Genomic DNA, 27,122 nt, shown 5'->3' with positions numbered 1-27,122 from the left:
AACAATTTGACGTTTGCCTGTTCCTTTTTCCCCCGAGTCAGGGTTTCAAACTCTCACCTCTATTAGTTTCAACAGGTCAAATCAGGAGAGGTAGGTTATCCTTTTTTATCTGCTTTTCAAGGAAACGCACTGTTTGGACTGACAACAGGAATATCAGAATGATCATGATATTGTTAGCAGTGTTACTGACAGTGTAAACAATGTTACCCTGATGCTGGCTGCTGCAACTCTGGGTTAGAGAACAGGCAGTAGACTGTCAGGGGGAGAGAGGCAGAACTACCCGAGAGGGTGTGTGTGTGCGTTGAGCAGAAGTCACACACGCACCCACACACACCAGCTCCCTCGCGATAGGGTAAGGCAAGTCCGAGCACCCAACTCAAAGTGAGTCAGTAGAGCTATCGCGTTTCCTCACCCTCCCCACGTCAGAGTCTGAGGCTTGGCCCTTACTCACAGTTTCAGTACATACAGACGCTGCTTCCGCGAGCCCCGGCACTCTGCGGGACTTAACCCAACCAAGCTGCTCATACACACAAGATGGGAGCCTGCTGCCTGGAAAAGAAAGAGCGAAAGTTAGGGAAACTTAACGGCTGGAGAAAGGTAAAGTTCAAATTATTTTGGAATTGATTACTTGTTGAAGCTTTTTCCTATTTTGAAACTTTTAAATGCACTTTTATGATCTATTTTGGGGTGGAAATCTATTAGCGTATTCATACTGAAGAATTAAGTTCATTTTTCGCATCATATACAGTTGCTTTGGGGTTTTGCCAGTGCTGTAGGTAGGCCTATACCGAGTTGAGTTTTATTTTATGCTGCTTTTAACCAAGTCTTGGGGAAAGTTATTTCTCTGCCTGCAAGTCTTTATAATTATAGTTTGTGTACACTTGGGCTATTTGGTAAGATTTTGAGAAGTACACCAATATAAATGGATGTAATGCTGGTCCTTTGTCTTGACTGGACTGACTACAGCAGAGCGCACCACTGGTCAAAGCTGCAGTCGTGGATGCTTTGTCTGAATTGGGCTGCCAGTGCCCTGCAGATAGAGTCTTTGTGGGTCCGTCAGTTGAGTTTCTGTGCTATGGCTTTCGGGGTTCACTGATACATTTTTATCAGTAAAATATGAACGTAGACTTTTTGAGACCTTTTGAGAGTTGTGAGACAGCTGTTTGCTGGAGATGCTTCAAGTTTACTTGAGCTTTTACATGTTCATGGAATATATTTAAATCTGAATTCCTTAATTGATAGAATAACAAAGCCGTCACCCCACCTTTGTTTAGGTAAAAAAAAAAAAGATTAGGGATGGTCGTGGAGAAATGTAACCACTCTCAAATAATTCAAAGCAAGAGTGATGCTACCAATCACTGATCATCCATGATATCAAAATGGTAGTTTGAACTATGTTTTGAGGCTATACAGTGTTTGCTTGCATTTACTTTAAGCCAGCAGCATACCACCCTGCATATCACTGCTGGCTTGCTTCTGAAGCTAAGGAGGGTTGGTCCTGGTCAGTCCCTGGGAGACCAGATGCTGCTGGAAGTGGTGTTGGCGGGCCAGTAGGAGGCACTCTTTCCTCTGGTCTAAAAAATATCCCAATGCCCCAGGGCAGGGATTGGGGACACTGCCCTGTGTAGGGTGCCTTCTTTTGGATGGGATGTTAAACGGGTGTCCTGACTCTCTGAGGTCATTAAATATCCCATGGCACTCATCGTAAGAGTAGGGGTGTTAACCCCGTGTCCTGGCTAAATTCCCAATCTGGCCCTCAAACCATCACGGTCACCTGATAATCCCCAGTTTACAATTGGCTCATTCTCCTCTCCCCTGTAACTATTTCCCAGGTCTTTGCTGTAAATTAGAACGTGTTCTCAGTCAACTTACCTGGTAAAATAACAGATAAATAAAATACTTTGTATACAAAAATTGAAGTATGACAAGCTTCTATTTTGGGTTCTGATTGGGTACAACAGTTTGAACTGTTGTTGAGTTAACGAGGAAAGTGGCCTGCCCGATACGTGGTGTTTCCATTTCTTGCTAATACCACCTGCCAATGCCCCGTGAGCCGTGAGGTGGTTTCTTGGCAGATTTGTGAAAGAGTTGACATCTGCGATTGAATACGGTGAGGAGGTGTTGAACTCCTACGTCTAAAGGACATGATGAGTGGGTTAGTGCAGTGTATCGAACTGATCTCTCTGTAGGTTGTGATAGGGCTGCTAAACACAAGTGAGAACCACCCGGAGCTCTCTGACAGCCTGCACTGACGGGACATTCAACACTGTGTCAGATTTGAGTAATATGCCTTATCGCTTCTTTATTTGTTCCGCCTCTCTTTTTCTCTTTAATCATCTATTTTCCCCTTTCTCTTGTATCATGCAGTTCCTCAATGCCTCAGATGATCTTATTTGTGGGCTAATGATGGCATGCCTATGTGCACACATGCAGACACGCTTACGCACACACACAAACAGACACACGTTGCCATCGCAGCCAGAGCCAGTCGGTTGTGAGTCGTCAGAGGAAGTGAGAGGTAGTGTGGATTCAGGCTCTGTGGGGTTGGTCTCTAAACTTACTGCGCTCATCCCTGAGGAAACATATGTCACTGTCTATGTTACCCCATCATAACCACTGTGTAATCCCCGTGCGCCATATGTTTGCCAAGGCCGGGGAATCAAGCGCAACTTAATACGATTACCTGGCACTGAAGTTGTGTGCGCTAAAATCATATTATTGCATAACGTTTGATAAAACCGTGCTATTTTACTCTACAATTTCCCCATCTTGAGCAAGAGTCATATTTTCACTTCTATGGAAGTAGTGTTAAATTCAACAATGTTACCTTAGCTGAGAAGTCCGTCAGGAGTTAAGCAGTAGACTGACTGTTAGTCTGTTCAGCTGACAATATGAGGACACAGTGTCCACTAGTGGCGGAAAGAGGACATTAATTACATTTTGAGTTTGAGTTTGGAGATCCTCTGTGGCCATCAGTGGTGTTATAAACTCAAGTAATTTCAAAAGATGCCACAAGACATGCACTGTCCTGTACATCGCTATCTGCCAGTCTTCCTGTCTTCCTGTCTTTCTGTCTGTCTGTCTGTCTGCCTGCCTGTCTGTCTGTGTGTCTGTGTGTCTGTGTGTCTGTCTGTCTGTCTCTGTCTGTCTGTCTGTCTGTGTGTCTGTGTGTCTGTGTGTCTGTGTGTCTGTTTGCTTGATTGTATGCCTGCCTGTCTGTATGCCTGACTGCTCTCCACTGTGTCCTGTCCTATAGGATCAAATCTGAATGGAGGGACTTTTTTCACAACGAAATGCCATCACCATTCAGTTCTATACTGGCTCTGCTGCAAAGGCTTCTGGGAAACACAGCAGCTCCCTGCTGGATCTCCCCCACCCCCTGCGGCTAGAGGGGAGGGAGGCAGGGGGTGAGAGACCGAAGATTAGAGTAGAGAGAGAGAGAGAGAGAGAGCTTCCGACAGACCTCTCTGAGCCCATTCTCTCACGGTGAGCTTCTGTGTCAGGCCACAGCATATCTGAATGAAGCATCAACACTCAGCTCATCAAATATTAACATCATTCTCATTTACAGTCAGCTCATAGAGATTCATAGAGACAACCTTGGGTGGGGGATACCTAAACAGATCAACACTGAGAGAGAGGGGAGGAGGGGGAGAGATGCAGTAGGGATGCAGCACACTGAGGGCTGTATGGGCTGGGGTGTGTTTATGGGCTAGGGTGTGTATATGGGCTAGGGTGTGTATATGGGCTAGGGTGTGTATATGGGCTGGGGTGTGTGTATGGTACAGGGATGTGACACATGCTGTGCTGTGTGTTCAGCAGAGCTGTTGTTGAGTCCTGATGAGCGGAGACGGCAGTGTCGTCGTTTTAGCTGTGGTTGTTCCTTTCTCCACCACCTCGCAGAGACATCCCCCGCTGTTATCGTCCTCATGCTATGCCTTATGCAGTGTATTATATAACGAGGGCTTCTTCTCATTTTTATTTTTTCCTTTCCGCCACCCTCCTCCCTTTCTCTGGTTCGCCCGTCTCTGCCACGGGAGGATCATCTGGACGCTTTGATCTCTCGCCTCGTCATTCCCAACGCAGTATTCCGCTCGGTCGGAGACTCCTGGGAAAGTTTTGCTTGCCGTTGCCTACAGACGAGCGCTTACATGAGAACACTCAGTTTCACAATCGTGGATAATCCTCGCGCCGTACTGGGGGATTGTTTCACAACAAGCATTGAGAAACCTTGCCCGAGGAGGAAAGAAAACTGAAACTATATTGAAGTCTCCTGAATAGGCCTGGTTCCATTTCAAATGACAAGCGTCCCAATTACACAGTCGGTTGAAATGATAGCTGACGGCTCTTTTTTGGCGGATGGCCTCCGGCCTTTGCCCGTCTGTTTGTTTGTTTACATCTGCTCCTCCAAGGGCAGCCAACCCCATTGATCGTAAGAGAGAGAGAGAGAGAGAGGCGAGACACCAAGATGAATGACACTGTTGGGAAGTGGCAGCAGGGAGAGAAATTGACATGTAAGTGGCTGAGAGTGAGGGAGAGGTGGAATGAAAGAGGGGAGGAACTAGTGCTTTTCACTCAGCAGTTGAACCACTGGTGTGTCCTCGTGACGGCTGGGCTGCCTCGCTGGTGTTCGGAGGGGGAAACCTCTCGCTGAAACAGCCACCAGCCAGCCAGCCGCACCACTCTCGCTGGTCACATGACACTGTTGCCATGGCGTTGGGATATTCTGGTAATTGGCGTACACAGAAAGAGTGGAGGAAAGAGGGAGAGAGCGAGCGAGAGAGAGAGAGAGAGTTGGGGGCTGATCTGATGTCAACCCAAATTGGTGAAGGATGCAATTATCTACCATTCTCTCTCTTTGGTGTTTTCTCTCGCTTTTCTCTCGCTCCACGGTTGTGTAAAAATAGCCTGCCACGGATACCCTGACAACCTCTAATGTTATTATGGGCTGTGGATAATGAACAGCCACTGTGGTCCTGCTGACACATGGCAGGCAATAGAAAGAGAGAAAATGTGCCCTTCCTTCTCATTTCCCCCACTACTGCGTAAGGTACATTTATACATGCGTCCCCCATGCCTCCCTCAAATACTGTTTTAAAAATGGCTGAATGGCAGCACTAGTCTGTGGTCCTCTGGCAGACAGATAAGAAAGAGAGGCTTTCCTCATCCTTGCTTATGTCAGGGAGGAGGGAAGTGGGTTATCTGCAGTGGCAGGGCTGCAGAGGAGAGGAGGGGGAAGAGAGGAGAGGAGGATAGAGGAGAAGAGAGCTCCTGTATCCTGTATCCCTGGCTCCCATTCCCACCCCTCCCCACTGCCGGGCTGTGCTGCTGGGGGCTCCCCCCCTCCGCTCTGCTTTGCTCCGCTTTCTGTCAAATCATGTGTGCTGTGTGCAGCATGTTGCTGGGGATGGTAGACTAAAAGCAGGGGGGGAAGAGACAGAGAAAGGGGGGGGGGGGGGGGGGGGGGGACCGAGAGAGAGAAATGGAGGGAGGGAGCTGCAGCAGTGAGAGAGCAGTGGAGTTAGATGAATACAGCAGAGGAACCCCCCCCCCCCCTCCAGTCAGATGAGCATCGTAGTGCTTTTCGTTTTTTTCCTCTCCTAGTCCTCTCTCCATCACAGTGTTTCTTCCCTCCTCCCCTTGTCTATTTTTCAGCAGTGCTCAGAACCGCCCCCCCTAGCTCAGATCTAGCTCATAACTCCATCGCTCCAGCTGCCGCCCAGCTCTGTGGATCTCCTAGCCCAAGACGGAGCTCCTTACCCTGGCTACAACACCTAGCCTGCTCCCCTCTCTTCTTACCTAGACATGGAGACCCTCACTGAGACGTCTGCTGAGAGAGAGCGCGACCAGTCATCTTTATCGAGCTGTTCTATTAGCCGTTGAGCCACAACACCAAGGGAGCAGAGAAGAGGAGAGAAGAGGGGGATTTTTTTTTTTTGAGCACTAAAGGAATCCCGTTCATCTGCCTCGCTCTATTTTACCGCGGTGGATTACAGTACTGCTACGGCCGTTGCTGCTGCTGGCTCTCTGTCCTGTAGGGAGGGGAAAACGGGTTCCAAAATGCCTGAAGTGAACTACCTGTTGTCTGTGTCTTGGGGTTACATTAAGGTGTGTTTTGTGCCATTAGCTCACATTGCTGCTTGGGATAACATGACATTACACTGTGTTTTGGTGTTTGAGCTGTAATAGTATTTTGGTGGTCTCTGTGTTCTAGAGCTGTGTGGTTGGGTTGTGGTCGTGTTCTATCCAGTGTGATGGCCGTGCGATCTGATAGAACAGAACTGGTGTTATCTAGCTGAGCTGAGTCTCCATCTTGCCTGCAGCTCTTCAGAACAGAATAGTGTTGCTGTGGATAGGGATCTCTCTCTCTTTCTCTTTCTGAAAAACACACACAGGCAGATGCTGCTGCAGTGGTGGTGCTTCCCCACATTCCCATGCAGATCCTGTGTCATATGCACGGTTTTCCTCATAGGCTGTATAATAATACAGGGTTTTATACATTGCAGATTTGCAGAATTTCCCCTTGCAATATGAACCATAAACCATGAACGTGAAACCAGATGAATCTGCACTGTATAATATGATGCTCAAGGGGTTTGAGTTGTTATATGAAAACAGTCAAATTGTTATTTTCCAACTCCCTTTTGTGCTGATTCTGTGTAACGTCTCGAGATTTGTTTCGAGATTTTGTTTAATGTTTGTATAAAGCCTGACTGAGCATACAGTAATCACCAGTGACCATGTTTTTTTCCATGGAATCTTCCAGCGCCATCATTTCTTCCAGGTTTTCCAGTAGTTTCCAGGATCCTGACCTTTTCCCCCTCTTTTCTTCCCAGTTCAAGAGAATGTTGAATCGGGAGCTGACACACCTATCAGAGATGAGTCGCTCCGGCAACCAGGTGTCCGAGTTCATCTCCAACACCTTCCTAGGTAAAGCCCTGATCACAAACACATATATACACACACACACACTCATTTGGTCAGCGTTTCACACACTCGGTCCTGGGGACCCCAAGGGCTGCACATTTTGGTTGTTGCCCTAACACTACACAGCTGATTCAAATGATCAAAGCTTGATGATTAGTTGATGATTTGAATCAGCTGTGTAGTGCCAGGGCAAAAACCAAAACGTGCACCACTTGGGGTCCCGAGGACCAAGTTTAGGAAACCCTGCATTAGGTAAATTTATTTGCTTTTGATGCCTGATTGTTCCCACCCACTTCTTACAGACTTCTTAAAACACATTTTAATACACCCACACAAATGCATATATGTGTGCAGTATACCGCAGTGTGTCTGTGGGGTTCTCCCTCCATTTTGTCTGAGTCTGGCTGTGGCTGGCTGTCTGCTTGTTGCTGGCGTATACTGTAAAACACTGCATCGACTCTGGTTGATATGTTTATGACACGTCCCGTCACTCTAAATGCCTATTCAAACTAAATCAGAGAGGAAAAGCTCGAAGCTTTGAGATGGTTCGCTGGCGACGCACTTCATAGTGAGGTGCCTCTGCTGCTGGTTGATTGACAGCTGAGATTTCTAGGCAACATCAGAGGAGAGAGAGAGAGAGAGAGAGAGAGAGAGAGAGAGAGAGAGAGAGAGAGAGAGAGAGAGAGAGAGAGAGAGAGAGAGAGAGAGAGAGAGAGAGAGAGAGAGAGAGAGAGAGAGAGAGAGAGAGAGAGAGAGAGAGAGAGAGAGAGAGAGAGAGAGAGAGAGAGAGAGAGAGAGAGAGAGAGAGAGAGAGAGAGAGAGAGAGAGAGAGAGAGAGAGACCAGTCGTGACTCTGTGGATGCCTCCCAAAATGCACCCTGTTCATTATATAGTGCGCTACATACGGAATAGGGTGCCTTTTGGGACACAGTGTGATTGAAGAGAAAGGACAATACGGTCGTCCGTGGCGTGCTATCTATCTGCGTATGTCCTGTACCATGTGTGATGCGCCGCCATCCGAATCCAGTCCTATCTAGTCGAAAGTGGATGGATTCTCCCACTGCAGCGTCTGAGCTATAGAAGATGGGGGAGAGATTGGGAGGGGGGGAAATGGGGAGAGATGGAGGGACCGGTGTTCCGCAGTAGCGGCGGGGGCACGGTGGAACCCCCTCATGAAAACTGAGCAGCCCATTCAGTGACTCATCCCCATGTTAATGTGTCTCTCGCTTTCTTTGCCCCCATCCTCCCTCGCTCCCTCCATCTCTTCATGCCTGAGGAAGTTAGTGCGTAGATCAGACACCGATGGGAGTTTCTACCTTTCTACCGCTCCATAGTTCCCTGTGGGATGGAGCTGTAGGAGTGGGTTAGAGCTGGAGGTGGTTGGCTCCATGTTAATATGGGAAAGAGAAGCAGAGGAAAGCACTGGGAGACATACAACTGGTAGTTTGTCCTGAGCTCACCACTGACTGGGATGATATGTATAATTATGTTACAGTTCATTGTTTCTTTAGAAGACGAAGGCAGGGCCTCCCGAGTGGCGCAGTGGTCTAAGGCACTGCATCGCAGTGCTAGCTAGCTGTGCCACTAGAGATTCTGGGTTCGAGTCCAGGCTCTGTCGCAGCCGGCCAGGACTGGGATACCCGTGGGGCGGCGCACAGTTGGCCCAGGGTCGTCCAGGTTAGGGGAGGGTTTGGCCGGCAGGGATGTCCTTGTCCCATCGCGGCTGGCTTCCGGGTTAAGTGGGCATTGTGTCAAGAAGCAGTGCGGCTTGTGTTTCGAGAGGCACGGCTCTCGACCTTCGCCTCTCCCGAGTCCGTACTAGAGTCGCAGCGATGAGACAAGACTGTAACTACCAATTGGATACCACGAAATTGGGGAGAAAAAGGGGGTCATAAAAAATATATATATAGAAAAAACAAAGGCAAGGGGATAAAATGGTTGACATTTATGGCCGCCTTATTCAAGTCTCCCTCTCTACAACACACACAGACATCATGTTCCACCCATGTTGTCGTTCATATTGTAAAGTTTTCCTGGGACGCCTTGTTAATCCTCTGGTCGATCCCTTTAAGTGAGTGCATCATATTGGGCAGCTCATCCCTGAGGGATTGTGGGTTGGAGATGATGGTGTGTGCGGTAGGGCCATTCACGTGCACTGGCTCCTCTCCTCCACAGCTGTCCACTCCACTCATCCCGTAACAACCTGACGGACAGGGCTCTGTCCAGCTCGCTACCACGGCAACAGCCAGGCAGAACTCATTAAGGGGATTTAAAAGCCCAAATCCACCCACACACATGCTCTCTCTCTCTCTCTCTTGATCTTTCTCTCTCTCGCTCTGGCATCTGACATTCAATGGGAGCATAATATGGAACGGGCTGGAGGGGATTCAGCATTTCAGAAGAATAAATGTGTGAGAAAGAGAGAGAGGGGGAGCGAGAGATGGGAGAGAGAGACGTGACAGTCTAGTCTGGGCCTCAGGGGAAAGAGGTCATGTCAACACTCCACCTGCATTGAAAACGGTGAATTAGATAAACCACTTCCGACAGACAGACAGACAGACAGACAGACAGACAGACAGACAGACAGACAGACACACAGACACACAGACACACAGACACACAGACACACAGACACACAGACACACAGACACACAGACACACAGACACACAGACAGACAGGCTATTATGTGAGGGTCCATATAAAACCCATTGAAAAATAGAACGACATTCTATGTCTATGACCACAACCTACTTCCCCTTCTATTCACAGAGTTCTGGTCCATTCTGTGTGTATGGGAATAGGAGAGTGGGCTCAGTGGCGTGTCTGAGCAGCTAGTAGACATCGCTTCACTGGTGATAATGATGGTGATAATGAATTACAGGACCAGTGTATTGCTTTTCCCCTGTTTCCCACGCGTCACGTTACAGCATGCCTAATCGCCCATTCTCTATAATGACTGAAGGAGAGCGTGAGAGAGGGTGGAGAGAGAGAGGGTGGAGAGAGAGAGGGTGGAGGGGGGGTAGAGTGACAGTGATTATTTGAATTACAGCAGTGGTAATTGAATAACTCTCAGCGGAGGGAGGCAGGATAGTTCAGCTATGAGAGGGTTGACTGCAGAGGAGTGGGCGTATACTGTAGAGTAAAGAGCTATATACCACACCACTAGATCTTGTGATATCTCATACATGTGGGGTTAAGACCACTAGGTGGGAGCGGGCACAGCACCCCCTCCCTTGCCTTAGAGATGTAAAACACCTCTGGGAGATGTGCATGTGGAACATTCTGTACCTTCTTTACCCCTTTGCTTCTCAATGGGATTGTCTCTGTGGTATTATCAACGTATGACCTTTTGAGTCAAGGGAGCAGGAGCCGAACAGGGGAGAGAAAGGACTACAGAGAGAATGCGTTACAGAGGGGACGTAGCAGGAGATCCAGAGGGTGAGGGAGGAAGGAGAACGAGATGGATGAATGAGTCTATTCTTTCCTTTTAGCCTGTGCAGGTGCATCCAGACCAGTGCACCTGGGACCCGGTTCACAGGCAGTCTACACAGCAGCGCAGTCAGAGTTCATTGCAATGACCTCACTAAACCGAATGTTCTCTGACGGGGAAGTGAAAGTGAACGGGTCATCTCACTCCCTTTTCGTCCGTCTCTCTGTGCACACGCACAAACACGTACAGAATGACACGGAGTGTCCTAACCCCCCCCCCCCCCCCCCCCCCTGTTCTCTCGCTCTCTTCTCTCCAGACAAACAGAACGACATGGACATGCCGTCGGTGACGCCCAAGGAGAAGGCCGGCCGGGAGAAGAAGAAGAAGCAGCAGCTGATGATGACTCAGATCAGTGGAGTGAAGAAGGTCTCTCACGGACCCTCCCTCTCCAGCTCCTCCATCTCACGTTTCGGGGTCAAGACGGACAAGGAGGACATGCTCTCCAAGGAACTGGAGGATCTGAATAAGTGGGGGTTGAACATCTTTACCGTGTCCGAGTACTCCGAACATAGACCGCTCACCTGTATCATGTACGCCATCTTCCAGGTACGTTATAACTGGCTCCTACACATGCGCACACACACCCACATGCACACATATGCATGCCAGGCGCGCACACGCACACACACAATATGTTACAGCTGTACGTTTTGTACCGAAAACAGTACTGACTCATATCCTCGTGTCCCCTGTAGGAGAGAGACCTGCTGAAGACGTTTAAGATCCCGACGGAGACGTTTGTGGCGTACATGATGACCCTGGAGGACCACTACCATGGAGACGTGGCCTACCACAACAGCCTCCACGCGGCAGACGTGGCCCAGTCCACACACATCCTGCTCTCAACCCCTGCCCTCGACGTAAGCCAACGATGCTAGGCTCTTGCTTACGTCGACACATCCCTCGGGAACAAAATCAGAGACCCACACCCTGCCGTTGCTTCACCAACTCACCCCAATCCCACACCCATCTGAGCTCATTGAACACCGCCTTAGTGTGCGCTCGCCGTACTCTCGCCCCAACCTACGAGTCCTATTGTAAATCTTCCCCGGGTTTTTAAGTTCAAACTTGAACACCTTCCCGAGCATGCTCCCAAAGTCATCTTCCCTCAACCTCTAGACATAAACCATTCCTTTTCCTCATTTTCTCCCTCTCTCCTTGCCCCCCCCCCCCCCCCCCCACCCTACCTCACTCTCTCTCTCCTTCCCGCCACACAATCTGTTCGTTCTCACAGCTCCTTTCCCTCCGTTGTTCTATAAATACAGTGGAACCTCATCCATGACGCAGTCTAACAGCATGACCCAGCCCTCAACGCGTCACAAGCCGCTCTCTTCTTTTTATACACTCACCCCATCCCTCCATCCATCATGTTTATGGTGGCTGAGTGCCTATAGAGAGACAGAAACGAGGTTAACATAAACTAGCCATCTCGCTAATGTTGGCCCGCACAGTGTTTTTCGCGACGTTGGCTGTTAGCGATAGCGCACACCGAGCCATGGGAATCAATGAGAGTGGGCTGCACTGAGATGAGCTGTTCTCTGTGGCTGTTGTTTTGAGTTTTTCGCTCTCTCTCTTTCACACAGGCGGTCTTCAGCGATCTGGAGATCTTGGCGGCCATCTTTGCTGCAGCCATCCATGATGTCGACCACCCGGGGGTGTCCAACCAGTTCCTAATCAATACCAGTGGGTCTCTCTCCTACACCTGTTACTGCGTACTTCTACTGGGAATAATATATAGATAATGTATAGCTATATCCATATTCATCAATGTAGTGTTGACCAAGTGACTCACTCTCCTTTATCTTCCCCAGACTCTGAGCTGGCCCTGATGTACAACGATGAGTCTGTCTTAGAGAACCACCACCTGGCCGTGGGCTTCAAGCTGCTCCAGGAGGACAACTGTGACATCTTCCAGAACCTGACCAAGAAGCAGAGGCAGAGTCTGAGGAAGATGGTCATCGACATGGTCCTGGCCACTGACATGTCCAAGCACATGAGTCTGTTAGCTGACCTGAAGACCATGGTGGAGACCAAGAAGGTGACCAGCTCTGGGGTCCTGCTGCTGGACAACTACACAGACAGAATACAGGTAGGTTTATCTTCGTCATCGTCGTTCTGTCTCTTTGAGACCCTTCTCCTCTCCCTATTTGTATTGTAATAGCTCTAATTAGTGGACTCACAGAAACATTAAGGTAGCCTCCCACTGGCCTCCCGAGTGGCACAGTGGTCTAAGGCACTGCATCATAGTGCTAGCTGTGCCACTACAGATCCTGGTTCAAGTCCAGACCCATGGGGCGGCGCATAACCCGGACGACACTGTGCCAATTAAGGGAGGGTTTGGACAGCAGGGATGTTCTTGTCCCATTGCGCACTAGTGACTTCTGTGGTGGGCCGGGCTCAATGTACACTGAAAAGGTCGGTGTACGGTGTTTCCTCCGACACATTGGTGCGGCTGGCTTCCGGGTTAAGGGGGCGTGTCAAGAAGCAGTGCGGCTTGGCTGGGTTGTGTTTCGGAGGACGCACGGTTCTCGACCTTCGCCTCTCCCGAGTCCGTACGAGAGTTGCAGAGATGAGACAAGACTGTAACTACCAATTGGATACCATGAAATTGGGGAGAATTTTTTTTTTAAAGATAGCCTCCCACTGGGATGACCTCTGCTTCTTCACTTCATCTTCATCTACCTCCTCCCTCTCTCCAACCCTGTTCATTGCCTCAATCTTTCTTCACCTCTCTTTCTCCCCTATCACTCCATATCACTCCCTCCTACTTCTCCCTCTCTAACAGTTCTTCTCTTCATCCGTCTCTCCATCAGGTTCTGAGGAACATGGTCCACTGTGCAGATCTGAGTAACCCTACCAAGTCTCTGGAGCTCTACCGTCAGTGGACCGACCGCATCATGGATGAGTTCTTTCACCAGGGAGACAGAGAGAGGGAGAGAGGCATGGAGATCAGCCCTATGTGTGACAAACACACCGCTTCAGTAGAGAAAAGCCAGGTATGATATTAGACACAGATACACACACACACACATAGCATTCAAGCATATACACTCACTGACTCCTGACTCACCCCTTTGTCCCCTCTCCTCTCTCCAGGTGGGCTTCATAGATTACATTGTCCACCCTCTGTGGGAGACTTGGGCTGACCTGGTTCACCCTGACGCCCAGGACATCCTGGACACTCTGGAGGACAACAGGAACTGGTACCAGAGCATGATCCCCCAGAGCCCCTCTCCTCCTTGGGCCACAGAGCAGGGGGATCAGGAGGGAGGCGAAGGGGGTCAGGGGGGAGACAAGTTCCAGTTTGAACTCACCCTGGAGGAAGAGGACTCTGAGGGTACAGAGAAAGATGAACAGAGCCAGGGGGATGAGGAGGAGGAAGAGGATAGTCTGGGGGAGGCGTCTCGGTCTCCGGTAGACTACTCGGACTGTCAGGACCCCGAGGAATCCATGGAGCCCACGTCGTCCATAGAGATCATTACCCACGATGCATCACCCACAGACACATAATGGGCTCTGCTGCACCGCGAAGGTGGTTGGTTTCATGTTTTAAACAGGAGAAATCCTGCAGCTGTGCATTTTAACAAGCCCACGATGGGCTTAGTTTGAGCCCGGATGGGGTGTCAGTTTAACCCCACCCTATCCTTGCACTTGCGTTAGGAGCCGGCGACAGAGGGACAGTTTCAGTGGGGCGGCTACAAAGTTCTCAGGAAAAATGCTGCAAACATTTTGGACCTGACGGAACGGACAGGCCTCGAGGAAATGAAGGACTTGGGCCAATCTGGGAAACGGTTGTTTTTCCATCCAGACTGGCATCTGAAATGTTGACACTACTACTGAGAGAAGTTTTGTACCTTGTGACTTTTTTACGAAAATGGGATGTCAAGAGGTAGCATTTAAACTACTGACTGATGGACGTGTGTTTGTATAGAGCGAGAAAACTGTTTACTTTTTTCCTGTACCATTTGTCAAAATACTTTTCTGTGCCTTTTTTACTATTGTCTTTTTAATCCTTTTTTTTATTTATTGAACACACTTTAGTATGTACGTGTTTTTTTTTTTTTTTTCTAAAGAGTTACCCGAAAGCTCAAGAGCAAAATTCTTTTTATATCTCAGACAAAGAGAACAGTCTTCCTTACTAGTATTGGGCAATAGAAGAAATCAAACTAACTTAGACAAACAATTCTTGGACAAACTCATCAAATACTTAAAACAAGACATCTCATAATAAGATACCATTTCAATCCGAGCACAACATATATGCTTCTCTATGGAAATCATGATTCATGTTACATGTTACATTGTTGCTTCATGTGTCTGACCTCACTGTAGATTAACGGTAGGCAGATAGATCACTATAACTAAAAAAAAAACAATTAGACCCATTTCTCCCCATCTAACCTGCTTCCCCTCATTCTCCTTGAATGACCCCCCCCCCCCACCCCCCACTACCCTCATGGCTCAAATCCTGATAATACTCAGACTTCAAGTTAGAAGGATATTTCTAGCTCCATCTCAAGGTATCCTGCTCTTGTGTATTAATCCTATTCGACCAAATGATTCCAGAACCCAACTGGTTCTGATGCTGTAACAAATCAACAAAATACCCCCCCCCCCCCCCCCCCCCCCCCCTAACCCTAACCCTAACCCCCCCCCCCCCCCCCCCCCCCCCGGCACTGTAGATTTAGGACCCGACCAGATGATGAAAGGTGGCTAGGCGGCTGCCTGTGTAGAAGCCCAGTCACACCTTGGTTAGCTGTGTTATTATTCACATGTTTGTTTTTTTACAAACCCCTGGCTCTGTGAATCTGACCCCTAAAACAATCAGGTCAGCTATTTCTTCCTCCACCAAAAAAGGGAATAACAGAAGGAGGTGCTGCGTCTGCCCATTGACGTCAATCGAAACCATTCTTTTTTTTCTCTTCCCTTCCCGCTAACTGTATCATATTTCCTGGCCGGCCCGGGGAGTTTATCGGGATTTGATCCGTTAGATGTAATCTTTAGAATAGATTTGGCACTTAACAAACTGTAGAGTGTCTGCTGCAAAAACAAAAGCAGCGGTTAAAAATGCTTATTTTGAGAACAAGAGGATGATAACCCCACAGAAGGGTATCTAGAGATTACGTGACAGAGATACCAAACCAAAAAGCCCCCGGACAGTGTAATTCACTGTATCTTTGGGTCAGCATTAAAACCATCCACGCCTGAAAATCTGCTAGGTAGATCTTCCCTTATAGGTCTCCATGACTAGTTTTCAGATATCACCAATCCTCCATTGTTCCCTTAGGTTTACTGACATACTCAAAGGTACTTCAACTGCCTTATTGACTATACCCTCACTCCAGCAGACTTACATGGCAATCGTGTGTGTCAATGAGTGTGTGTGTGTGTGTGTGTGTACGAGTGTCAGAAAGTGTGTTTGTGAGAGTGAGTGCGTGTGCGTCCGTCTAGCCTTTGCCATCTGGCCTGACCTGACTCCACACTCCTATTCCTGTTTGTCACTAGAGCTCAAGTTGGTCCTTTGCTGTTTATAACAGTGTATTTATTACTTTCAGCTGTACATAAGAATACTGTTTCAGTCAGTGTAAATCTATTTAAATTTATATGCACTTGCATTACCTGGAAGTGGTGGTGTCTTAACGTGTTCAAGGCTCTGTGTCGGAGTCTTTTTATATCCTGTATTATAATATTGTTTCCTTTTCTATATTATATCCTAAGTAAATATATTCACACAAATGTTTGAGTGCCCTGAGCAACAGCTAAAGAGACATATACACAACCTGTAGGTTGACAACGCATAGGGGATATGTTAAACGACAGAGACCTGGGAAGAGCTAAAATTACAAGCCAGCTGTGGAGAACACAAGCTTTTATACTGTAGTCTATCACTTGGCTCGGTATCAATATCAGACTCTCTGAGCAGCTTGTAGTAGGCTAGTAACCAGACTCCTCTGTATACAACATTTTGATTGCAGATTGCTGATTTGGGGTTCAGATCTACTGGTTCAACGACAGCAGACAGAAATAACAGAAAGACAGACAAACACAGAACCAAGTGTCTTCTTCTTGACACCTCACACTTACTTATATGTAAAGTAGTTCAAGGGGATTATTGGTGGCATGCTACAATATCTCTGAGCACCAGTGTGATGAATCGTTACAAAAATGTGATCTTCTTGTAATTGAGCGTGCTAATGTGAACTAGTTTTATCTGACCAAAACTTGTTAGCAGTTTTGAAATTCAAATTTGTCATCAGTATAACATTGTTAATCTATGTTCAAGCTTTTGGTCTGAGTCGTTTCCAAGTGACTAGCCAGACTTAGCACTATCTGCATGAGAGGTGGGTTTTTTATATGTCTGTTGAATACCTACCTACTGCGTTACAGTCGCAGGCGGACATATTAAATGTTTCACACAATGTATAGTATAATATTGTATATTGTGTTCAAGTATCTGAAAATCTGAAATACTTTTTCTAATTAAAAAAACAAAGCATGACATATCTATCTTTGTCCTTATTTCACAGCAGTAGCAGCAGCTCAGTCATCACATTAGATGTGTTTTAACTTGGAGAGACAGGCACATGCTGGCACATGCTGCGACATTTCCTCCTGACAGACAGTCTGGTTCCTTACGTGACATAAGGCCCACAGTGACACACTCGCTGTAGGAAACCAGTCAGGACTTCTCTTCATATTCCATGGTTCAAAGACTTTTTGAGTTTTATTGGTAAAGGTTGCCTCAGGGAGAGGCTGTTTCAGTCCTTGAAAGCAGAAGATCCACATGTGGGTTTACCTAATGAGCCTCAGCCTGTCCTCAAGTAGTGATGTGCACCTCTTGGTTGACCTTATAGACAACACAGGGACATACAGAGCACTAAAGTACACACACACACACACACACCCACACACACATTGCAACCTCTCCTGACCTCGCTCTTTGGGTGAATCTTCAAAGAGGAGTGTTTTTACAACACAACTCGCTCTCTCATCTCACTCTCCCGTGGCCTTGCCTGCCCCCTTACACTGCACCATGGCCTCAAAGAACACCGACATACTGAGACTGATAACTCAGTCTACCTACGCACATGGATGACAGTGAGACTGATATAAAAGGCCAGATTTCTCTCTTCACACAGAGAGAGAAGACGTTTACAGTGATAACTTATCTATACTCTTAAGGAAAAAAGGTGCTATCGAGAACCTTAAAGGATTCTTCGGCTGTCCCCATAGGAGAACCCTTTCAATAAACCTTTTTTGTTGCTGGTAGAACCCATTTGTTTCCATGTAGAACCATCTCTGTAGAAAGGGTTCTACATGGAAACCAAAAGCGTTATACCTGGAACCAAAAAGGGTTATGCTATGGGGACAGCCCAAAAAACATTTTGAAACCCTTTAAAAAAATTCAATATAATAATAAGTGTAATAACACAAAAAATACCCAGAATGATTCCCAGCAGCATATTGAGATATAAGAGACCATTAGCCTCTCCCCAGTGGCCAGGGGAGAAAATGTGAGATATTTTCAACAAGGAAAGGAAATGATGACGAGGATCAGGCTAAGATTTCTCCACTTTCGCTCTGTGTGCGTGCACGTGTGCGTGTGCGTGCGCGTGCGTGCGTGCGTGTGTGTGTGTGTGTGTGTGTGCGTGCGTGCATGCCTTTTTTTAATCCCTTATCAAAATGAAAAGAAACCAATACTGTAAATACATTTACTCAATAAAATAGTATTTTTCTAATTATCTTTCTTGAAAACGTTTGTATATTGTCTCATACAATAATCTGTCATCATAATATTTTGTAAGAAAAATTTACCCCACTGCAGCTCCCCAGCGATCCCACTAGGGGTCACGACCCAGACTTTGAATACCACTGATCTAGATGACCTAGGGTATTTCCTAACTGACAATGGCTTGATCTTGTTCTCTCATAAAATAATGACTCTGATGTAACTGATCAAGAGATGAACATATCTAATTCAGTTACTACTACACTTTTTGTAATTTAAGGACACAGAAGTATAGCTATAGTCACCAAGACTTGACTGAAAGAAATAAACGACATATTGCTTCATCCCATTTTTTTTATGGTTCAACAGCAAAATAACTGTCATCACTGACCCTATAAGAAGGAGAGACCTTGATCTTGTTCTCTAAAAGAGAGTATAAAATTACACACTAGCTCCCGCACAATTTGGTGAACTATTTACCCAATAAATGACTTTGGTGTATCTAAATCAAAACTTCAAAGCAGTGATTTCAACAGACACAGGTCGTTCACCAAATAACCATGGAACATACAGTATCTTTACCTCGAACAACTCCTTCAGATCGGTGCTTGTGGCCTTCTCCAGGGCATCGATCTCCTGCCTTTTCGCAATGAGCACCCACCTCTGCTGATTCTCTCCAGCTCCAGGAGGCTGGCCCTGGTCTGGGCCCAATCCTCCTCAGCCTGTCGCTGAGTCTGGTGGTATCCTCTTCCGCATTACCAGAAAGCCAGTTTACAACCATAAAAAAAGTTAATTCTGAGAAAAATAAACTATTCTATTATTTTCTATTCTATAAAATATCCTTATTATTAAGACAAATATTGCCTTCTGGGAATAGCTAGCTAGTGTAATGAGTCACATTTTGATGAGCAGGGGTAAAATGTATCTTACCCTCCCCTTCTTTCAGATGGCTATGAACCAAAAACAAACAGTAACAGATATTTCTCTCTGTGGGGCACTTTCTGGCAAGCTCAAAAAGTGTGTGGATGATGAGTGCAGAAAATTACTTAGCCTCATTTTTTACAGTGTGTGTGTGCGGCGCACTTGCGAGTGTGTGTGTGTGTGTGTGTGATCCGTGGGGCCTCTGACGTCAATGCAGCCGTAAGAGGCCCAAATTAAACCTGGTCGTCATAATGGATCATGTGCAAAATCATAAACAGGTGGGGAGAGAGAGACACCTCAGCTGAAGTGTCAGGGGGTCGCTCGCCTCAAGCAGCAGGGAAGGAGGTAACCTTTGCCCCGCCATTTCACTCTATCCCCTTCTTCCTCCACTCTCAGGGCTCTATTTTCGGCTGGTGTTAAGGCGGCGCTAGTATCAAACACAAGTTAGTTTGCAATTTCATCATGTAAAAACTGGCACACTGGCATTTTCCAGCCCTAACGCCAGGTTCGGCAAGTTACCTGTTTTATATCAGCTCGCTTGCACTCCGATGGGTGGGTAGGAAATATTTGAGGTGTGTCCTTAAAAACATGATCCAAAGTCATAACCGCAGGAAGTAGTTTGGGGGTGGACATGCTGCGGACTAGTACAGGACTATTAAAGGCCCAGGGCACTACTTTTGTGAGATAATTTGTTTTCTTCTAAAAAATACACTACATGACCAAAAGTATGTGGGCACCTGCTCATCGAACATCTCACTCCAAAATCACGGCCATTAATATGGAGTTGGTCCCCTCTTTGCTGCTATTACAGCCTCCACTCTTCTGGGAAGGCTTTCCACTAGATGTTGGAACATTGTGCAGGGACTTGCTTCCATTCAGTCACAAGAGCATTAGTGAGGTCGGGCACTGATGTTGGGCGATTAGGTCTGGCTCGCAGTCGGCATTCCAATTCATCCTAAAGGTGTTCGATGGGGTTGAGGTCAGGGTTCTGTGCAGGCCAGTCAAGTTCTTCCACACCGATCTTGACAAACCATTTCTGTATGGAACTTGATTTGTGCATGGGGGCATTGTCATGCTGAAACAGGAAAAATCCTTCCCCAAACTGTTGCCACAAATTTGGAAGCACAGAATCATCTAGAATGCCACTGTATGCTGTAGCGTTTGGATTTCCCATCACTGAAACTAAGGGGCCTAGCCCGAACCATGAAAAACAGCCCAGACGAATATTCCTCTGTCGTGGAAATTCATCACCATGTCATGGAAATTACCACCAGGTACACTCAAAGTCAATCTTAAATGAATCATCCTTTATTATCAGTGCGGTGGAGAGGTCCCAACCAACTCAATACACCATAGTACACATGTCAATCAGGAGCTCTGCTGGGGCAGTCCCAGCAGTTGTCTTATGTACGGCTATACACAGACAAGTTATATTTGCATGATTTAGCATCATGAATTAATCATTACCATTTTGTTTCATTGATGTGACTGACCAATACCTCATGATGCTTCTTCTCTCTAAGCTGAGACCTTGAAACTGAGATATCTTTCATTATCAAAACAAAGGTCTGGGCATACTGCCAAATTGCAGCTACTGATAGTGAGGATTCATTCTGTCAGTCACTTGCATGAACACAGAAAACGGTTATTAGAAAAGCACATGAATAGAACACAGAAATTAGTGATTAGAAAAGCACAAACATGAAACATTTCCAGCACAACTCCTCCACCAAACTTTGGCACTATGCATTCGGGCAGGTAGCGTTCTCCTGGCATCCGCCAAATCCAGATTAGTCTGTCGGACTGCCAGATGGTGAAGTGTGATTCATCACTCCAGAAAATGTGTTCCCCTGCTCCAGAGTCCAATGGCAGCAAGCTTTACACCACTCCAGCCAACGCTTGGCATTGCGCATGGTGATCTTAGGCTTGTGTGCGGCTGCTCGGTCATGGAAACCCATTTCATGAAGCTGCCGATTTACAGTTCTTGTGCTGACGTTGCTTCCAGAGGCAATTTGGAACGTGGTAGTGAGTGTTGCAACCGAGGACAGATGATTTTTATACGGTACGAGCTTCAGCACTTGGCATTCCTGTTCTGTGAGCTTGTGTGGCCTACCACTTCGGGGCTGAGCCGTTGTTGCTCCTAGACGTTTCCACAATAATAGCACTTACAGTGGACCAGGGCAGCTCTAGCAGGGCAGAAATTTGACAAACTGACTTGTTGGAGAGGTGGCATCCTATGACAGTTGAAAGTCACTGAGCTCTTCAGTAAGGCCATTCTAATGCCAATATTTGTCTATGGAGATCGCATGGGTATGTGCTCGATTTTATACATCTATCAGCAACGGGTGTGGCTGAAATAGCCAATTCCACTGATTTGAAGAGGTGTCCACATGCTTTTGTATATATAGTGTATATATATTATTCTATTATATATATATATATGTATTTTTCAGGTGGTGCTGCAGCACCCTCAGCACCTCTACTTCCTGCGGCTATGTCCAAAGGGCTAATTTAGCAGTAATGCAGTTGGTTATCTCATGAATTTTGACATTGGAAATGCAGCCTATCCAGCCATAACGCACATTGCCCATATGCACATGGAACAAGAGTAGCCCAATGTGCTTTTGGTGCCTGTATACTTCAAATTTAGAAACACTAAAAAAAACGAATGTTTTTCACATTTCGTTGTATTTGATTAAAAACCAAGCATCGGCTCCCCACCTCTCAATTAAGGCATTTTCTTGTCTGCCCAATGCAAACGCAAAGTAGTCCAAATTGGTCAATAAAGGGTTTGGCTCCTGAGTACACTTGGGAACAAATCTGAATCAACAAATATAAATATAAAGTTTGAGAGGAGTAAAACTGTGAACTGACATTCACTTTTCATCTATTCATTGTAGGCAGGCCCACATTATTTTAGCCATGCAGGTCTCTTTTTGAATGTGCATAAAACCCCCTCCATGATGTAGGCTACATGTCCATGCCCATCATGAAACCTTTGGTGAATGCCGGTGAACCTCGTATTTAGAAGTGATCCGTAACCTGTAAAAATGGCCTGTTTTCCGTTTCATATGTTCAAAGCCCAAGCCCTCCCTTAGGCCTACTGTAACGAAGGCTGGTTCAACAGCAATGCGTGCCTTTTTTTAATTATGGAGGTTTTATGATATCATTACATTTTACATGTATTTATTGTTGCTGTCGTTTAAAAAACCAAAGATTGCTTGGGTTTCATACATTTTTATGACAACAAAACTTATTCGAATGATCCACCTTCCTGGCCTTATGGTTTCAAGCATGAACCATGTCGTGCGATTACGTTCATAAAACACAGGCCCATTTGGGAGCAGTACAACGGTGAGTGGACATTCTCCCTTTCTCTTTATATTGGATCTTTGTCCAGTTCCTGTGAAACATTTGGATGTGTGCAAAACCCTCCGTAGTCTGCGTTGTTTTAACATTACATGCCCACGGGGAGAAATTATGGTGCCTGTAAGTGTGAAATAGCCTTAATTAAGCCTCAAAAGTATCACTTTTCTGGATGACATGGGTCCCATTATGCCTGGCAAAATCCAAACAATGCATCGCACAGCAAGAACATCATCCCAACGGTCAAGTATGGTGGTAGTAGTGTGATGGTTTGGGGATGCTTTGCTGCCCCAGGACCTGGATGACTTGCCTTAATTAATTTGGTTGCTATCATTGCAGGTGAAGGTGGCACAGCCAGTTATTGAGTGTAAGGGGGGAATTGTTTTTTCACACAGGGGAATTGAGTGTTACATAACTTAAATTAAATAAATAAAATAAGTATATATTTTTTTATATTTGTAAATTCAGGTTCCCTTTATCTAATATTAGGTTTTGGTTGAAGATTCTTTTAACATTCAGTATCAAAAATACACAAAAACAGAGAAAATCAGAAAGGGGGAAAATACTTTTTCACGACACTGTATGTTTTTTTTTTATTTTTTTTATTTCACCTTTATTTAACCAGGTAGGCTAGTTGAGAACAAGTTCTCATTTGCAACTGCGACCTGGCCAAGATAAAGCATAGCAGTGTGAACAGACAACAACACAGAGTTACACATGGAGTAAACAATAAACAAGTCAATAACATGGTAGAAAAAAAGAGAATCTATATACAATGTGTGCAAAAGGCATGAGGAGGTAGGCAATAAATCGAATAATTACAATTTAGCAGATTAACACTGGAGTGATAAATCATCAGATGATCATGTGCAAGTAGAGATACTGGTGTGCAAAAGAGCAGAAAAGTAAATAAATAAAAGCAGTATGGGGGGTGAGGTAGGTAAATTGGGTGGGCTATATACCGATGGACTATGTACAGCTGCAGCGATCGGTTAGCTGCTCGGATAGCAGATGTTTAAAGTTGTTGAGGGAGATAAAAGTCTCCAACTTCAGAGATTTTTGCAATTCGTTCCAGTCGCAGGCAGCAGAGAACTGGAAGGAAAGGCGTCCAAATGAGGTTTTGGCTTTAGGGATGATCAGTGAGATACACCTGCTGGAGCGCGTGCTACGGGTGGGTGTAGCCATCGTGACCAGTGAACTGAGATAAGGCGGCACTTTACCTAGCATAGCCTTGTAGATGACCTGGAGCCAGTGGGTCTGACGACGAACATGTAGCGAGGGCCAGCCGACTAGGGCATACAGGTCGCAGTGGTGGGTCGTATAAGGTGCTTTAGTAACAAAACGGATGGCACTGTGATAAACTGCATCCAGTTTGCTGAGTAGAGTATTGGAAGCTATTTTGTAGATGACATCGCCGAAGTCGAGGATCGGTAGGATAGTCAGTTTTACTAGGGTAAGTTTGGCGGCGTGAGTGAAGGAGGCTTTGTTGCGAAATAGAAAGCCGACTCTAGATTTGATTTTGGATTGGAGATGTTTGATATGAGTCTGGAAGGAGAGTTTGCAGTCTAGCCAGACACCTAGGTACTTATAGATGTCCACATATTCTAGGTCGGAACCGTCCAGGGTGGTGATGCTAGTCGGGCGTGCGGGTGCAGGCAACGAACGGTTGAAAAGCATGCATTTGGTTTTACTAGCGTTTAAGAGCAGTTGGAGGCCACGGAAGGAGTGTTGTATGGCATTGAAGCTCGTTTGGAGGTTAGATAGCACAATGTCCAAGGAAGGGCCAGAAGTATACAGAATGGTGTCGTCTGCGTAGAAGTGGATCAGGGAATCGCCCGCAGCAAGAGCAACATCATTGATATATACAGAGAAAAGGGTCGGCCCGAGAATTGAACCCTGAGGTACCCCCATAGAGACTGCCAGAGGACCGGACAGCATGCCCTCCGATTTGACACACTGAGCTCTGTCTGCAAAGTAGTTGGTGAACCAGGCAAGGCAGTCATTAGAAAAACCGAGGCTACTGAGTCTGCCGATAAGAATATGGTGATTGACAGAGTCGAAAGCCTTGGCCAGGTCGATGAAGACGGCTGCACAGTACTGTCTTTTATCGATGGCGGTTATGATATCGTTTAGTACCTTGAGCGTGGCTGAGGTGCACCCGTGACCGGCTCGGAAACCGGATTGCACAGCGGAGAAGGTACGGTGGGATTCGAGATGCTCAGTGATCTGTTTGTTGACTTGGCTTTCGAAGACCTTAGATAGGCAGGGCAGGATGGATATAGGTCTGCAACAGTTTGGGTCCAGGGTGTCTCCCCCTTTGAAGAGGGGGATGACCGCGGCAGCTTTCCAATCCTTGGGGATCTCAGATGATACGAAGGAGAGGTTGAACAGGCTGGTAATAGGGGGTGCGACAATGGCGGCGGACAGTTTCAGAAATAGGGGGTCCAGATTGTCAAGCCCAGCTGATTTGTATGGGTCCAGGTTTTGCAGCTCTTTCAGAACATCTGCTATCTGGATTTGGGTAAAGGAGAAGCTGGGGAGGCTTGGGCGAGTAGCAGCGGGGGGGGCGGGGCTGTTGGCCAAGGTTGGAGTCGCCAGGAGGAAGGCATGGCCAGCCGTTGAGAAATGCTTGTTGAAGTTTTCGATTATCACGGATTTATCGGTGGTGACCGTGTTACCTAGCCTCAGTGCAGTGGGCAGCTGGGAGGAGGTGCTCTTGTTCTCCGTGTCTCAGGGTGGAGGGGTGGAGGGAGACCCTGAGGGTCCTGGGGTCTAGGATGCCTCCCAAATGGTACCCTATCCCAGACGAGCCTTTGACAAAAGTAGTGCACTAAATAGGGGATAGGGTGACATTTGGGACACAGCACTAGTTTCTTCCTGCCTTCTCCTACCAACCTACCAACCTCCAGCCGCCAACAGAAGACTGGAGGAAAGCACTCAGAGTATCTGTGACTGTGAACAGACTTTCAAATGGTGACAATGGCCTGAGATCGAGCAAGGTCTGCTATAAAAGTTTATTATGAGATCAGTAAGATATGTTACATCAGAGACACTTTACTTGCCTGCTATATAAATAATGTCTGCTATAAGATACAGGGTCCTGCTGTACATGTGATGTAATAAATGTATAAATATACAGTATAGGCTACAGTAGAGCCGTATAGACACATGTACTGTATATCAATAGCTCTGGGCTACAGAAGAAAAAAATCAATTTGAATCCTATTTCTCCAGTGAATGCCCCTACGCTGTTCGTGAGTGGTGGCCTGCCCTGAGCCCTGGCTTGAATGGCCTAAGGCAGTGAGACTGTCTCCAGCCCTGGCCTGTGTGATGTGATGGAAGAGCCATATGTGTGTCTGGGATGTGAGCGCTAGCTGAGTCATGTCTGAGTGCTGTGGCTGTGGTATTCAGTGACCGTAAAGAAACCTCTCTCGGGCTTCCAGGAGGAGTGGAGAAGGATGCCCGGCCAGACAAAGCTACCCACTGGACACAGACGCCAATTCAACGTCTATTCCACATTGGAAACAACGTTGATTCAACCAGTATGTGCCAAGTGGTTGCAGCCAATAGGAACACAGCCATGGCTGGACCAAACCAGACTATCTACAGTACAGGCCAAAGAAAAACTGCACAGTGTGTCTGGAACTAGCCTACCTTGGTCCCAGATCTGTTTCTGCGGTCTTGCCAGCTCCATTGCTGTCATTGACGTATTGGCAAGACAGCACAATGATATCTGTGACCAGGCTAGAACTAGCCTGCTTTCAACCAGGAATGAATCCCTCAACGCTCTCTCCCTCAACACACTCTCTTTCTCTCTCTCTCGTCCATTACAGTTACATTACTCATTGTCTCTTTCGTCTCGCGTGCTATGAGTAGCATGATCAGCAGACCCCAGAAAGCAACAGCATTCAAACCCAATCACCCAGAGCTGTGAAACGCTCCAGTCTAGCGCTTCCCTGGCCTGCTCTGGCCCACTCCACTGAATTAACAGCCCCTTTCTTGGGCTTGGCGAACCGAACAGACATAAACAACCACTTGTTTCCCTTGATTACTCGTTGTAGGGAAAAGTGGGGGATCCAAATTCTGGGAATGGGGACAAGGGGGTACTGAGGGAGTTTTTTCATCTTCATAGCGTGACCAATTTGATGGTCATTCCGTTCTTCTTCTTTTTTTCTCCTTTCGTGTGTTGAGGTCATTGGATGGATTGATTGTTTTACTACAGACTTCAGAAATCATTGCCTGGTGTCACGCACCCCTCCGAAATAAAACAGGTCTGCGACACAGAGGGAGCATTCTTCTGCCTCAGTGAGGGGGCTCTCTCTCTCACACACACACACACACCCCTCTCCCAAAGTCCCACTCTCTCTGGAGTTATAAGTAGAGCCCTTCACAGAGCTCTATATTTGAGCGTGCGAACTAGGGTAGAGCGGTATCCAGATTTTCATATCGTCATACTGTCCTTCTCTCATCCCGGTATTACCGGTTTAGTACACAAAGGGCGCCAAAAAACGCTAAAAAAGCCCATTGGGCATCTATTTCCAGAATGCTAACAAACTTAGCACAAGTAATAGTGAATTTCTATGGAAGCTGCTAGCTAAATATGCTAACGAGCGCAGACGAAAATAAACTAATTGAAAAGACAGGCAATCCGGCTCATAAAGTTATACATAAACTCAGCAACAACAAAA

At 46.7% G+C, this 27,122-nt stretch overlaps 1 protein-coding gene across 2 annotated transcripts; it reads left to right on the top strand.

Moving 5' to 3' along the window:
* The first annotated feature begins 417 nt into the window (after window positions 1-417).
* On the top strand, window positions 418-15,044 carry LOC120052651 (cAMP-specific 3',5'-cyclic phosphodiesterase 4B-like). 2 transcript variants are annotated; one of them, XM_038999693.1, is made up of 8 exons: window positions 418-597; window positions 6,837-6,930; window positions 10,675-10,964; window positions 11,114-11,278; window positions 12,002-12,101; window positions 12,230-12,507; window positions 13,232-13,414; window positions 13,515-15,044. In XM_038999693.1, exons 1-8 carry the CDS (start codon window positions 535-537, stop codon window positions 13,926-13,928), a joined length of 1,587 nt encoding a protein of 528 aa, XP_038855621.1. In that variant the 5' UTR covers window positions 418-534; the 3' UTR covers window positions 13,929-15,044. The 2 variants fall into 2 exon arrangements, with proteins under 2 accessions (XP_038855621.1, XP_038855622.1); XM_038999694.1 differs by lacking the exon at window positions 6,837-6,930 and having other exon boundaries at window positions 503-597.
* Window positions 15,045-27,122: the final 12,078 nt, after the last annotated feature.

Source organism: Salvelinus namaycush, chromosome 8 (genome assembly GCF_016432855.1).
Source record: "Salvelinus namaycush isolate Seneca chromosome 8, SaNama_1.0, whole genome shotgun sequence".
NCBI classification, from domain to species: domain Eukaryota; kingdom Metazoa; phylum Chordata; class Actinopteri; order Salmoniformes; family Salmonidae; genus Salvelinus; species Salvelinus namaycush.
Note: the sequence above shows the minus strand (reverse complement) of the source record. Positions and strands in the feature narration are given on the sequence as shown.

What these genes read in the sequence shown, in the direction of transcription:
- LOC120052651 (XM_038999693.1), top strand. Translation starts at nt 535, where the DNA reads ATGGGAGCCTGCTGCCTGGAAAAGAAAGAGCGAAAGTTAGGGAAACTT. An exon ending in CATCTCCAACACCTTCCTAG is followed by an intron (nt 6,931 to 10,674) that starts GTAAAGCCCTGA and finishes TCTTCTCTCCAG; the next exon opens with ACAAACAGAACGACATGGAC. An exon ending in ACTACACAGACAGAATACAG is followed by an intron (nt 12,508 to 13,231) that starts GTAGGTTTATCT and finishes TCTCTCCATCAG; the next exon opens with GTTCTGAGGAACATGGTCCA.